Raw genomic sequence first — 12631 nt, forward strand, 5'->3', positions numbered from 1 at the left:
ATCTCTCCCCATGCGATTATCACGCCTTCGGTCCATTGGAAGGGTCAACGATTCCTGTCGTGTGAGGATGTGCGGCAGGCAGTTACGAACTTCTTCACGCAGCAGGGCACTGTGTTTTACCAAACGTGTATTTTCAACCTGTTGCCTCAGTGGGGTGAATTTACGAGGCGTCTTTTTTTAAGTAAGTATTAAAATTAAAAAAAGACGTGCTGATTTTACATGAAAGCTTGTACCTTAATCTACTTTTCTACACAATTTCCGTCAATATTGAGCCACTTGTCGTAACGTTGTACCAGTTTTTGAATACCCTGCTCATAGAAGTCTGACGCCTTACTTGCTAACCACTGCATCACCACTGTTTTGACTTCGTCATCGTCTTGAAGACGCTGACAGCCCAGGTGTTTCTTCAAGTGCACGAACAGATGGTAGTCACTGGGCGCAAGATCGGGGCTGTACGGAGGATGATCAAGAGTTTCCCATCGAAAAGATGTGATGAGATCTTTGGTCTGATGCCACAAGCGGACGGGCATTGTCTTGCAGCAAAACGATGTCCTTACTCAACTTCCATGGACTGTTGCTTTGATTCTGGTGTAACGTAGGCCACCCATGTTTCATCACCCGTAACAATTTGGCTTAAGAAATCGTCACCGTCTTTGTGGTAGCGCTCAAGGAAAGTCGATGGTTTTGTGCACATCTGTCAACATTTTCGGTACCCAACGTGCGCACAATTTTCGGTAATTAAAGTGCTCGGTCACAAAGCCGTACAAAACTCTACGAGAAAGAGGAAAGTCATCCCGCAAGGAGGAAATCGTAAAGCGTCTGTTTTCTCTCACCTTATTGTCCACTTCCTGCACCAACGACCGAAGGACGCCCACTCCGTTGTTCCTCATGCACATTTGTGCGGCCATCTTTAAATGGTCTCACCCACTTTCTTACCATTCCATCACTCATAATGTTTTCTCCGTAAACTGCACAGATCTCACGATGAATATCGATCGCTTTTAGGCCTTTAGCACTAAGAAATCTTATAACAGCCCGTACTTCACGTTCGGCGGGACTCACGATTATCGGAGGCATCTTAAACACTCAGTACACAACGTAAACAAGGAACAATCAGACTGCAATGGCATCAGTGCGTAGATTAAGGTATAGGCTTTCATGTAAAAATAAAATTATTGAGATATTTTAGCACGTCTTTTTTTTAATTTCAAAACGATACTTACTTTAAAAACACACCTACCGATTCTAGACTGCAAGGCTTTCGCACGGAAATTTTATGATCTCCCCCTTATACCTTAACTCTCTGAAATCTTTTATTGCCGAAGTGGCCGCGCGGTTCTGGCGCTGCAGTCTGGAACCGCGAGACCGCTACGGTCGCAGGTTCGAATCCTGCCTCGGGCATGGATGTGTGTGATGTCCTTAGGTTAGTTAGGTTTAACTAGTTCTAAGTTCTAGGGGACTAATGACCTCAGCAGTTGAGTCCCATAGTGCTCAGAGCCATTTGAACCATTTGAACCAAATCTTTTATTGCAACAACTCCCAAAAACAATCTAATTTACAGAATACGCTAATTCAAGAAGCGGAACATAGTTAGATCGACTTAAGTTTTAATATATTATTTTTTTTTCAAGAGCGTACAGATGCTTTCAATGTTTTCTTCCATTGCGTTAGATTATTGTTTGATAATCCCAAGAGAAGAAACACCCATGTTTTAAATACATCAAAACAGTCAAGCAAACTTAATATCGATTTATTTTTAAAATTCTCTTAAAAGATTTATTGTGAAAACTGTGGAACGTCCAATTGCATATTGTATGTGACTTCAAAGCCACTTGGATTATCTGTTTGCCCATCAGTCACCAACATAGTCTTGTCTCTACAATTTTGTAATAGTCAGATCAGACAGCGACGGATCGATTTAAATCACAGTAATTCATTTGTTTATAGAAGATAGCTTTGCCACTTCTCCTTTACAACTTGTTGTCCAGCATCTGCTGCTGCAGCTACGTCGCCTTTTCCTGTCTTAGGCAGTGTCGACGTTTGTGGCAAGTTTCTTCCATTTAATCTAACCATGTGTCTCACCTAGCATCAGCTTTTTTCTTCTTCCAGTCGTCTCGTACATAATAGATTTACACCTTCTTTGCCTTTCCTCCTTCACCGGGGCCCTCTACTACCATACCTGTCATCTTTCTCGGAATGTGAGCCTTTTCGCTTCTAAGGGCATACTCGTATTTAGTCTTGCTTGCACTACTGCCAACAATAGACTGCAGGTGAAAACTTCAAAGAGCACACAAGAACAATGTTTTGGAAATTGTGTAGCTTTTACAGTAATATTATAGAACCAGAATTTACGAGGTGTGGCTAGAAAAAACCGGACTAGTACTGGTGAAACAATAAAACGAATGCAATAAGGCTGAAAGTCGCGTGGCCTGTCACATGACTCTCGCTCCGCCTACTGCTCGAGTTTCATCTGCCTCCTGCACTCAGTCTGCCCGTGGCATCTGTTTTAAGTAGTTGACGTTTTGTCTGTGCGTCGGAAAATGTTGAGTGTACAGAAAGAACAGCGTGTTAACATCAAATTTTGTTTCAAACTAGGAAAATCTGCAAGTGAAACGTTTGTAATGTTGCAACAAGTGTACGGCGATGATTGTTTATCGCGAACACAAGTGTTTGAGTGGTTTAAACGATTTAAAGATGGCCGCGAAGACACCAGTGATGACACTCGCACTGGCAGACCATTGTCAGCAAAAACTGATGCAAACATTGAAAAAATCGGTAAACTTGTTCGACAAGATCGCCGTTTAACAATCAGAGCAGTGTCTGAGTTAACAGGAGTTGACAAGGAAAGTGTTAGGCAGATTCTTCATGAAAGTTTCAACATGAACAAAGTGTGTTCAAAAATGGTTCCAAAGTGTCTCACAATTTAACAGAAGGAACACCGAAGAATGATTTGTTCTGACATCCTGGAAAACATTGAAAGTGATCCCACCTTCTTACAAAATGTTATTACTTGCGATGAATCGTGGTTTTTTACTTACGATCCCGAAACTAAACGCCAATCGATGCATTGGAAAACTCCTGGTTCTCCACGACAAAAAAAAGCACGAATGTCAAAATCGAAATTCAAGGCAATGATGATTGTTTTTTTTTGACATCAAAGGGATTGTGCACATTGATTGGGTACCAGAGGGACAAACAGTGAATCAGTATTACTACATTAGCGTCCTGGCTACCCTACGTGAGCGAGTACGGAGAAAACGGAACGATTTGTGGAGAAAAAAGTCATGGATCCTTCACCAAGACAATGCCCCAGCTCACAGTGCGTTGTCAGTGAAGACGTTTTTGGCAAAACACAACATTCCCATCTTAGATCATCCACCCTACTTACCTGATTTGGCCCCCTGTGACTTTTTTCTTTTCCCTAAAGTCAAGTCAGCTTTGAAAGGAACTAGATTTGAGACTGTTGAAGCAGTAAAAGAAAAAGCGACGGAAATAATGTATGGACTTACCGAAAAAGATCTGCAGCATTGCTATGAACAGTGGAAAATTCGTATGGAGTGGTGTAGAGACCGAGGAGGAGAGTACATTGAAGGAGATAACATGAAATTGTAAATAATTGTAAATAAATGTTTTTTCCAGCATCAGTCCGGTTTTTTTCTAGCCGCACCTCGTATCTACACTGTTGGGTATTAAAACTGCAACACCATGAAGGTGACACGTAAGAAAAGTCAAACTGGTATGGAATGTACAATATCCTTAGTTATGCAAATGATTAGCATTTCAACACAGGTACGAAAGCACGTAGGAATAACGCCACTTTCATGTATGAGGAATGATTACACAGCAGGTTTCTCGTACGGTGATTATATTTGAATGTCGGCTGCTTGTGACAGGACGGTGTTACGCTTCTTGTAATGAGTACACCAGCGGCAGGATTGTGGTTAATCGAGACTGTGGTTTATCACTGATAAACAGTGCTGCCTGCATAACACATGATTAAATGACTCTCGCGCAACTACGGAGTCAATGGATAAGTAGGTCCATAATCAACGCCATTGACAATCTCAACGGCCGCTAGCGATTATCGCCTGATATGACTGATAGATATATTCTTCGCTCGGTTGAGCAGGACCGTACAGCTACATCACATATCTTGAGCCAGGAACTGAACACGCACGCACACACGCACGTACGGGCCTCTATAGCCATCCATAATTGAGAAAGTGCAGGATTTTGAGCACGAACTGGCTTCTAGATTATGTCCCATAAATGTTTGACATGATTTATGTCGGGCGATGCGGGTGACCAAAGAATTCGCTCGAATTTTCCAGAAAGTTCTTCAAACCCATCGCGACCAACTGTGGCCCATTGACGTCGTTGTATGGTAACATGAAGTCCATGAATGCAAATAGTCTCCAAGTAGCCGAACATAACCATCTCTAGTCAATGATCGGTTGAGTTGGACCACAGGACCCGGTCTGTTCCATGTAAACACAGCCCACACCATTGTGAAGCCATCACCAGCTTGCACAGTGCTTTGTCGATCAGTTGTGTCCACGGCTTCTTGGGAGCTGCGCCACACTCGAACCCTAACACCAGCTCTTACCAACGCTGAACAGCTCACGGTTTTCCAGTAGTCTAGGGTCCAACCGATATGGTTACGAGCCCAGAAGAGGCGCTGCAGGTGATGTCGCGCTACTAGCAAAAACGCACTCGCGTCGGTCGTCTGCTGCCATAGCCCATTAACGACAGATTTAGCCGCACTGTCCTAACAGATATGTCCGTCGCACGTCCCGCATTGATTTCTGCGGTTATTTCACGCAGAGTTGCTTGTATGTTAGCATTGACAATTCTACACAAACGCGCGGCTGCTCTCAGTCGTTAAGTGAAGGCCGTGAGCCACTAAATTCTCCGTGGTAAGATGTAATTCCTGAAATTTGGTCTTCCCAGCACACTCTTGAGACTGTGGATCTCGGAGCACTGAATTCCCACTCCCGTTCCACCCTCAAAATCTGTTAATTCCCGTTTTGTGACCATAATCACATCGGAATACTTTTCACACGAATCATCTACTTACAAATGACAGCTCCTCCAAAGCACTAATTGCTACGTTTCATCACCACTTCCGGGCGCGTGTTACGACCTGGGCTGGCTCGCGTTGTAATCCCAAACCGAGTGACTAGTGAGGGTGAGTGGTCCGGTGCACGCTCGGAGGTGTCAGTGATACAGCGTTGTTTGCAAATACCTTCACTGGTCGAACAAAGTTTACCAAGTGCACGTTCGGAGATGTCAGTGATACAGCTTTATCTGTACATATATTCACTGATCGAGCAATGTTTACAAAGGTTTAGCTACTTCAAAGATGCAGGTTGCGGTCGAGCGCGGAGCGCACGTGCGTGATCGAATGCTGACGCGTCGTCAGCACGTCGTGACATCACTGCCGCAGGTCGGTGCCTCGGATGCACGCAAAGCTGGAGACGGTGGTGGGCGAGATGCGCGCAGCCCTCCAGGCGTTCTACGGTGGCCCGCGTCGGCTACCACCTCAACGCTGTCGACGTTCGCCCCGTCTTGTGCTCAGGTGGCGTCAGCCGACTGTGTTCCAGGATGCCGTTGTCGTGCAGAGAGGCCCTGGCTCGACCAAGACTGTAACAGATGTTCACCAGTCGGCCAGGAGCCTGCGCGTACACGCCTCGACCGCTCGGCGCGGAGATGGTAGCTTGTAGATCTTCCTCGATGATCCAGTAGTGGAGAAGGGCTGACCGCTCACCAGTCTTCTCATCCGCGATGACCCCTTAGGTAGGAGTGGCAACAGTGGCTGTAGTATGCATAGAGTCTGCCTGCCCCGGTTTTGAGGTCACCAAGCAGGTAGCAGAATGACCATCGTCGAACAGGTCGTCGTGGTTTCTGTGCACCTCTGTGGTTGCTTGACGCGAACAGAATGTCAACACGACCGAATGAGTTCTTCAGGTCCGAGAACTGCGTCATTTACAGGAGTGAGCCCCCGCCCCTATACGTGGCTGCTCTGAATACGTGAGCATATTTGTCCCCGTTTGCCAGACCATTCAGCGGTCCTTGCCTCTCTGTGCTAATAATTGCGCCTCATTGAACTCGATCTTTCAGCCGACATTTGACTTTGTAGCGGTGTTCGGATGCGGAGTAACATAGTTTTACCCCACACTAGCTTGCTAAGTAGTCTAGAGGTGTTTGCATTTCTTCCTATCCTGCTCACGATGTCTTTTGCATTGGTGGTGTGCCATATTGACAAAATGATTGGCACATCAGTTCAGCTCCAACCCACTCCGTTCCCAGCTCGCTGATGGAACTTCTAACAATACCACCACTTGCACAGTAGGTTAGAAATCAGATTAATAATGTTGCTCACGCAGCATATGTTCGCTTTATCGGGCAACAGCAAATTTATTGGCTGTGGATGGTATCGTCAGAATGGAAATAATGAAGTCACTGTAAAAAAGTCATTAATTTTGGCGCTTACCTTGAATGGATTCCCACGTAGATTTCGTCGAAGTTGTTATGGCTCATCTTGTTGATTCTAGGGTGATTCCACTTTGACTGCTAGAAGGTCCAGATCTGTATTTTAGCTATATTTGAAGACCTAACAAATGCGTTTTTCAGGAAATTCTTAATGATCAAACAATCCCACATCAGAACAATGGTATGGTAGAAATAATTTTTGACTTGGTGTTCACGATCCACATTTTTATTAAACTTGTTGTAAATTCACATATACTACTTCTTAATTGTCACATCATCAAGAAAAAAAGTTTTGAATCAATCTTCATATATTTAATTTCCACTTTAACGAAACACAACACTTGACTGTTCTTTTACAAAGCGAAATAACAACTTAACTTCTGCAAAGTGAAACAAAGACTGCTCTGTGCGCATTCGCGCCAAAACGGTTACAAGTAAGACAAAGATTATGACAGTCTCACAGAAATGAAAACACACAAGAACCATATCACTGTAATATATCGATACATCGGAGTACCTATACATTAATAAAACCAAATGTGAATATTGTCACAAAAATATGTCTGTTACTTCGCAGAAAAGTAGTACGATATTACTGGTATCGAGAACTGGGGTTGGAGTGCCGTAATGGTCACGTAAATAAAGAACCATTATAAACTTTAATGAAACTTTTAATCCTGCACAGTAAAATTGTTCTGCCGTGCAGCAATATGTTACAAAAATGCGGGAAACATGCATCATCCAAAGACCATACTTACACATGCAATTTTTCAGGTAGTCAAAGTTTATCGATAGAGGGTGCTACAGCCGTGTGACTACAGCACTGATTACTTGACGTTAATTATTAATAACATATAATGAACTTTGATACTAATTACAACCATTACTACACTCATGCTCATTAATTAAGGATAATGTTGATACGTGGTGAACAACGCTCTGATGGGCGGTTTGCTGGTTTAAATCACCTCGGGGTATTACCATGCTGTGCATTGACCTGCGGTCGCCGCACGGTGGCGCTGGCAGCAGTCCACATACACAGAGGTGTGTTGGTGCACGTCAGAGTACGGTACAGCGAGTAAGTGTGCAGACATTTTCAGACGTGCTAATGGTGACTGTGTGTTGAAAATGGCTCAAAGAACACATATTGATGACGTTGTGAGGGGTAGAATACTAGGGCGACTGGAGGCTGGTCAAACACACCAGGTCGTAGTACAGGCCCTCCGTGTGCCATAAAGTGTGATCTCAAGATTATGGTAACGATTCCAGCAGACAAGAAACGTGTCCAGGCGCTACAGTACCGGACGTTCACAATGTACGACACCACAAGAAGACCGATATCTCACCATCAGTGCCCGCAGACGGCCACGGAGTACTGCAGGTAGCCTTGCTCGGGACCTTATCGCATCCACTGGAACTGTTGTCTCAAGACACGCAGTGTACAGACGACTGAACAGACATGGTTTATTCGCCCGGAGACCTGCAAGGTGCATTCCACTGACCTCTGGTCACAGAAGAGCCCCTAAAGCTTGGTGTCAAGAACACAGTACATGGTCAATGGAACAGTGGTCCCAGGTTATGTTCACAGACGAGTCCAGATATAGTCTGAACAATGATTCTTGCTGGGTTTTCATCTGGCGTGAAGCAGGAACCAGATATCAACCCCTTAATGTCCTTGAACCCTTTGGGGTGGGATTATGGTTGGTGCACGTACACCCCTGCATGTCTTTGACAAAGGAACCGTAAAAGGTCAGGTGTATCGGGACGTCATTTTGCACCAGTATGTCCGCCTTTTCAGGGGTGCAGTGAGTCCCTCCTTATTCCTGGTGGATGATAACTCACGGCTCCACCTAGCTGCCATTGTGGAGAAGTACCTTGAAACAGATGATATCAGGCGAATGGAGTGGCCAGCCTGTTCTACAGACCTAAATCCCATCGAGCACGTCTGGGATGCTCTTGTTCGACGTGTTGCTGCACGTCTTCAAATCCCCTACGACACTTCAGGAGCTCCGACAGGCACTGGTGCAGGAATGGGAGGCTATACCCCAGCAGCTGCTCGACCACCTGATCCAGAGTATGCCAATCCGTTGTGCGGCCTGTGTGCATGGTGATCATATCCCATATTGATGTCGGGGTACATGCGCAGGAAACAGTGGTGTTTTGTAGCGCATGTGTTTCGGGAGGTTTTCTCAACTTATGACCAATACCGTGGATTTACAGATCTGTGTCGTGTGTGTTGCCTATGTGCCTATGTGCCTATGCTATTAGCGCCAGTTTTGTGTAGTGCAACGTTGTGTGGCATCACATTCTGCAATTATCCTTAATTTATGAGCATGAGTTAAGTATAATCATTTATTCGTTACTGTTTCATAGGTGCTTCGAGGTGTTATAAATTCTCCTTTTTTATTTTTTGTTATATGCCATTCCTAAAAGTTATTTCTACACTCGTTGTCACTCTGCAAATCATAAAGTGGCACATCACTGCCCCTCGTGACTGAAGTGAAAGTTAGTCAATATATTTGACTACAAACCAAACGCCACACAAATCTGTGAACCGTTGAGAACATTTACAATACTGTAAACTACTAATAATATTTGTTTACATTTGCTATTGCAATGTAAAAATAATCATTTTGGTAATAATCTATCGAAATGGTTTCACGAAACTCTCAGAAAAGTTATGTTATTCGTCATCCTTCCTGGTGTTGCAATTGTAATGGCCAGCAGTGTCGTTCTGTGTACTCCATTTTGATGTAATGATTTTACAGAGATCTATGTGCAGCAATGTTGTACAATGAACACGATTTCTGTAGTACTGTCTGGAATATCAGGAAACCGAGGGCGCAGATAAATTTATATAAGTCGCTACTGATATGATAGACTTATAATTTCTGAAGCTCCACTGTTTCTGGCCGTGCTTGTAAGAGACTTTAGCTCCAGAACGCAGACGTGAGCGGCGTGCTTGTACGTGTGTGGCAGGTGACGTGGGCCAAGGTGGTGTCGCTGTTCGCCGTGGCGGGCGGGCTGGCGGTGGACTGCGTGCGCCAGAACCACGCGGACTACATGCAGGGCCTCACCGAGGCCATGGCCGACGTGCTCGAGGAGGAGCTCGCGCCCTGGATCGCCAGCAACGGCGGATGGGTACGTCCTCTCACCGGCCGGCCGCACGCTGCCCGCTAGTTCTCTATTCAGTGTACGAGGGGCGTTCAATAAGTAGCGCAGTGCATTTTTTCCTTGGCCAATTTCAGTTCAAAAAATACGTAATATGTTGTAGGACAACGTGGATACTCCCGCTTCAGTCCCTATAGTTTCAAGCGGCTCCGATAGGTGACTGCTTCGAAGCCTTCGAAATGGCATCTGTAACGTAGGTGCGTTCCGAGCAGAGAGCTGTCATTCAGTTTCTTTTGGCGGAAAACTATAGCATCGCTTATGTTCATAGGCGCTTGCAGAATATCTATGGAGACCTGGCAGTGAACAAAGGCAAGGTGATTCATTGGGCGAGGTGTCGTCACCGCAACGAGGTCGCGCAAACCTATCCATCCTTCCGCATTCCGCACACAGCTACGACTCCTGCAAAGTTGAAACGTGTGGACAGTCTCATTCGAGGTGATCGACGGATCACAATCAAACAACTCGCTGCACAGCTGGAGAGACACACTCGTCCATCAGTTGGGTTCCTCGCCGCCTACCAGAAGAACATAGAGGAATGAAGGACCATCTGCGAGGAATTTCTCACGCATTACGAGGCTAATCATGACAGTTTTTGCCGAACATCGTCACAGGTGTGAAGCCCGGGTTCGGTAGTTCGACCAGCAAACAAAGCGTCAGTCCACGGAGTGGCGCCACAGCACCTCTCCTCCGAAGAAAAAGTTGAAAGCCGCACCCTCAGCTGGTAAGGTTATGACGACGGACTTCTGGGACTCTCACGGGATTATTGTGTTTGATGTATTCCCTCAAGATGCAACGATCAACTCTGAAGCGTTTTGTGCTACTCCTAGGAAATTGACGAAACGACTTCAGCGTGTTCGTCACCACAAAAATGCAAACGAATTACCTCTTCTCCTTGACAAAGCATGGCCTCCCACAAGTCCGCGCACCCGATAGGAAGCTCACAAAGCTTCAGTGGGCGTTAACAGAAAATGGGATGGTATGAAGCTGGAGCACTGTCATAATCCAAAATATCTGGGGGTCACGCTGGACTGTGCACTGGCATTTAGGAAGCACTGCATAATACGAAACAAAAAATATCCGCCAGCAATAACATCGTCAAAAAGCTCACAAGTAGCGGATAGGGTGCCCAACCGACGGTACTCACAGAATTGGCACTTGCACTGTGTTACTCTGCTGCTGAATACGCCTGCCCTTTTTGGTACAGTTCTGTTCATGCCAGGCATGTAGATGTTGCTCTCAACGAGACATGCAGAATAATATCAGGATGCCTGAGAGCAACCCCTACCTACAAACTCTACAGTGTGGCGGGGAGAGCCACATCAGATATAAAATGGGAACTAGCCATGAACATGGAGAGAAGCAAATTGGAAGTAAACGCTGCTCACTCGCTTCATAGATGCCAACTTCCCCCACACAGCCTAAAAGCTAGGAAAATCTTTCTAAAATTTTCTTTGAAGGACAGTACACCACCATCAATGGTACGACAAACCCTGTGGGCAACCAGAAATGCAGATATCGCATGAAGGATCCCACCTTCGGAGGCCCACCCCCCAGACAAAAACCTGCAATGGAAAACATGGATGTCTCTCAACAGACTAAGAAGTGATGTGGGTAGAACAAAGGATAATATGGCCAAATGGGACTATACTGGGGACCCATCAAGTTTATGAGAATGTGGAGCCCAACAAATCACCAAACACCTGTACAACCGTCTTCAGTGCCCAGCTTCCTGCACGTTGGAGGATCTTTCGTGAGTCAGGGACAATGCCATTGAGCTCGCTAATTTTTGGCCTTATATTTAGTGTTTGTAATATGATGATGAAGCCCCATACTCCTTGACAGAGCGTAGGGGCGATGCGGAAGACCCGCACCGCCGTACTAGGCAAGGTCCTAGCAGAGGTGGTTTGCCATTGTCTTCCTCCGACCATAATGGGGATGAATGATGATGAAGACGACACAACGACACCCAGTCATCTCGAGGCAGCTGAAAATCCCTGACCCCACTGGGAATCTAACCCGGGACACCGTGCTTGGGAAGCGAGAACGCTACCGCGAGACCACGAGCTGGGGACTGTGTTATACATATATTATTATTATATAGCTCTGTTTGCCTCACATTGTATCTTTAATTCCTTTTGTATGTATTAATTTTGTATATTTAGTCTGCTTTTCTCTTTGCCTATTTTTCTGCAAAGCTTTTGACACGAATAAATAAAGTAAAATAACTGGATAGTTCTTCCTCATCCACACTACAGCCTGGATATGGCACCTTCCGGTTTCCATCTGTTTGGTCCAATGAAGGATTCACTCCGCGGAAAGCAGTACGTGGACGATGGCGAGGTTTTGATGCAGCAAGATGTTGGCTCCAACGAAGGCCAGTGGTGTGGTACCATGCGGGCGTTCTGGTCCTCCCACTGAGGCGGCGTTAAGGCCATAGCACTGAACGGACATTATGTTGAAAGACAGGGTTTTGTAGCCAAAAGAGTGGAGAATAATTTGGTGTACTGGAATCCTGAATAAAACCAACCGCCTTTCAGGTAAAAAATGTGTTGCATTAGTTATTGAACACCCCTCGCAGGAACACACCAGGTTATACTCACTCTCGGCTTATCTTAAAAAATGGACTCAAGAAAGGCAAACCTGTGTCCATAGTATTTGTAGACTTAGAGAAACTTTTTGACATTGTTGACTTCAATACAGCCTTACAATTCTGAAGAAAGCAGGGATAAAATACTGGGAGCGAAAGTTTTTCTACTAATTGTACAGAACCAGACTGTAGTTATAAAGGTTGAGGATATGAAAGATAAACATTTGGGAAGGCAGTGGGGTAGGATTTTAGGCTATCCCACTAGTCACTAAATCTGTACATTTGGCAAGCAGTAAAGGAAACCAAGCATAAATTTCAACAAGGAATTTCGGTGTTAAGAAATAAAAATGTCGAGGTTCACCAATGAAATCCTTTCCGAGA

At 45.2% G+C, this 12631-nt stretch overlaps 1 protein-coding gene across 1 annotated transcript in view; it reads left to right on the plus strand.

Moving 5' to 3' along the window:
- LOC126235085 (uncharacterized) overlaps positions 1-12631 on the plus strand; it is a 1179108-nt gene that overhangs the window by 1128248 nt on the left and 38229 nt on the right. The window contains exon 12 of the mRNA XM_049943819.1: positions 9472-9633. Coding sequence (XP_049799776.1) covers positions 9472-9633 — 162 coding nt within the window. The remainder of the gene's footprint in view (positions 1-9471; positions 9634-12631) is intronic.

This window comes from Schistocerca nitens, chromosome 2 (genome assembly GCF_023898315.1).
Source record: "Schistocerca nitens isolate TAMUIC-IGC-003100 chromosome 2, iqSchNite1.1, whole genome shotgun sequence".
NCBI classification, from domain to species: Eukaryota; Metazoa; Arthropoda; class Insecta; order Orthoptera; family Acrididae; genus Schistocerca; species Schistocerca nitens.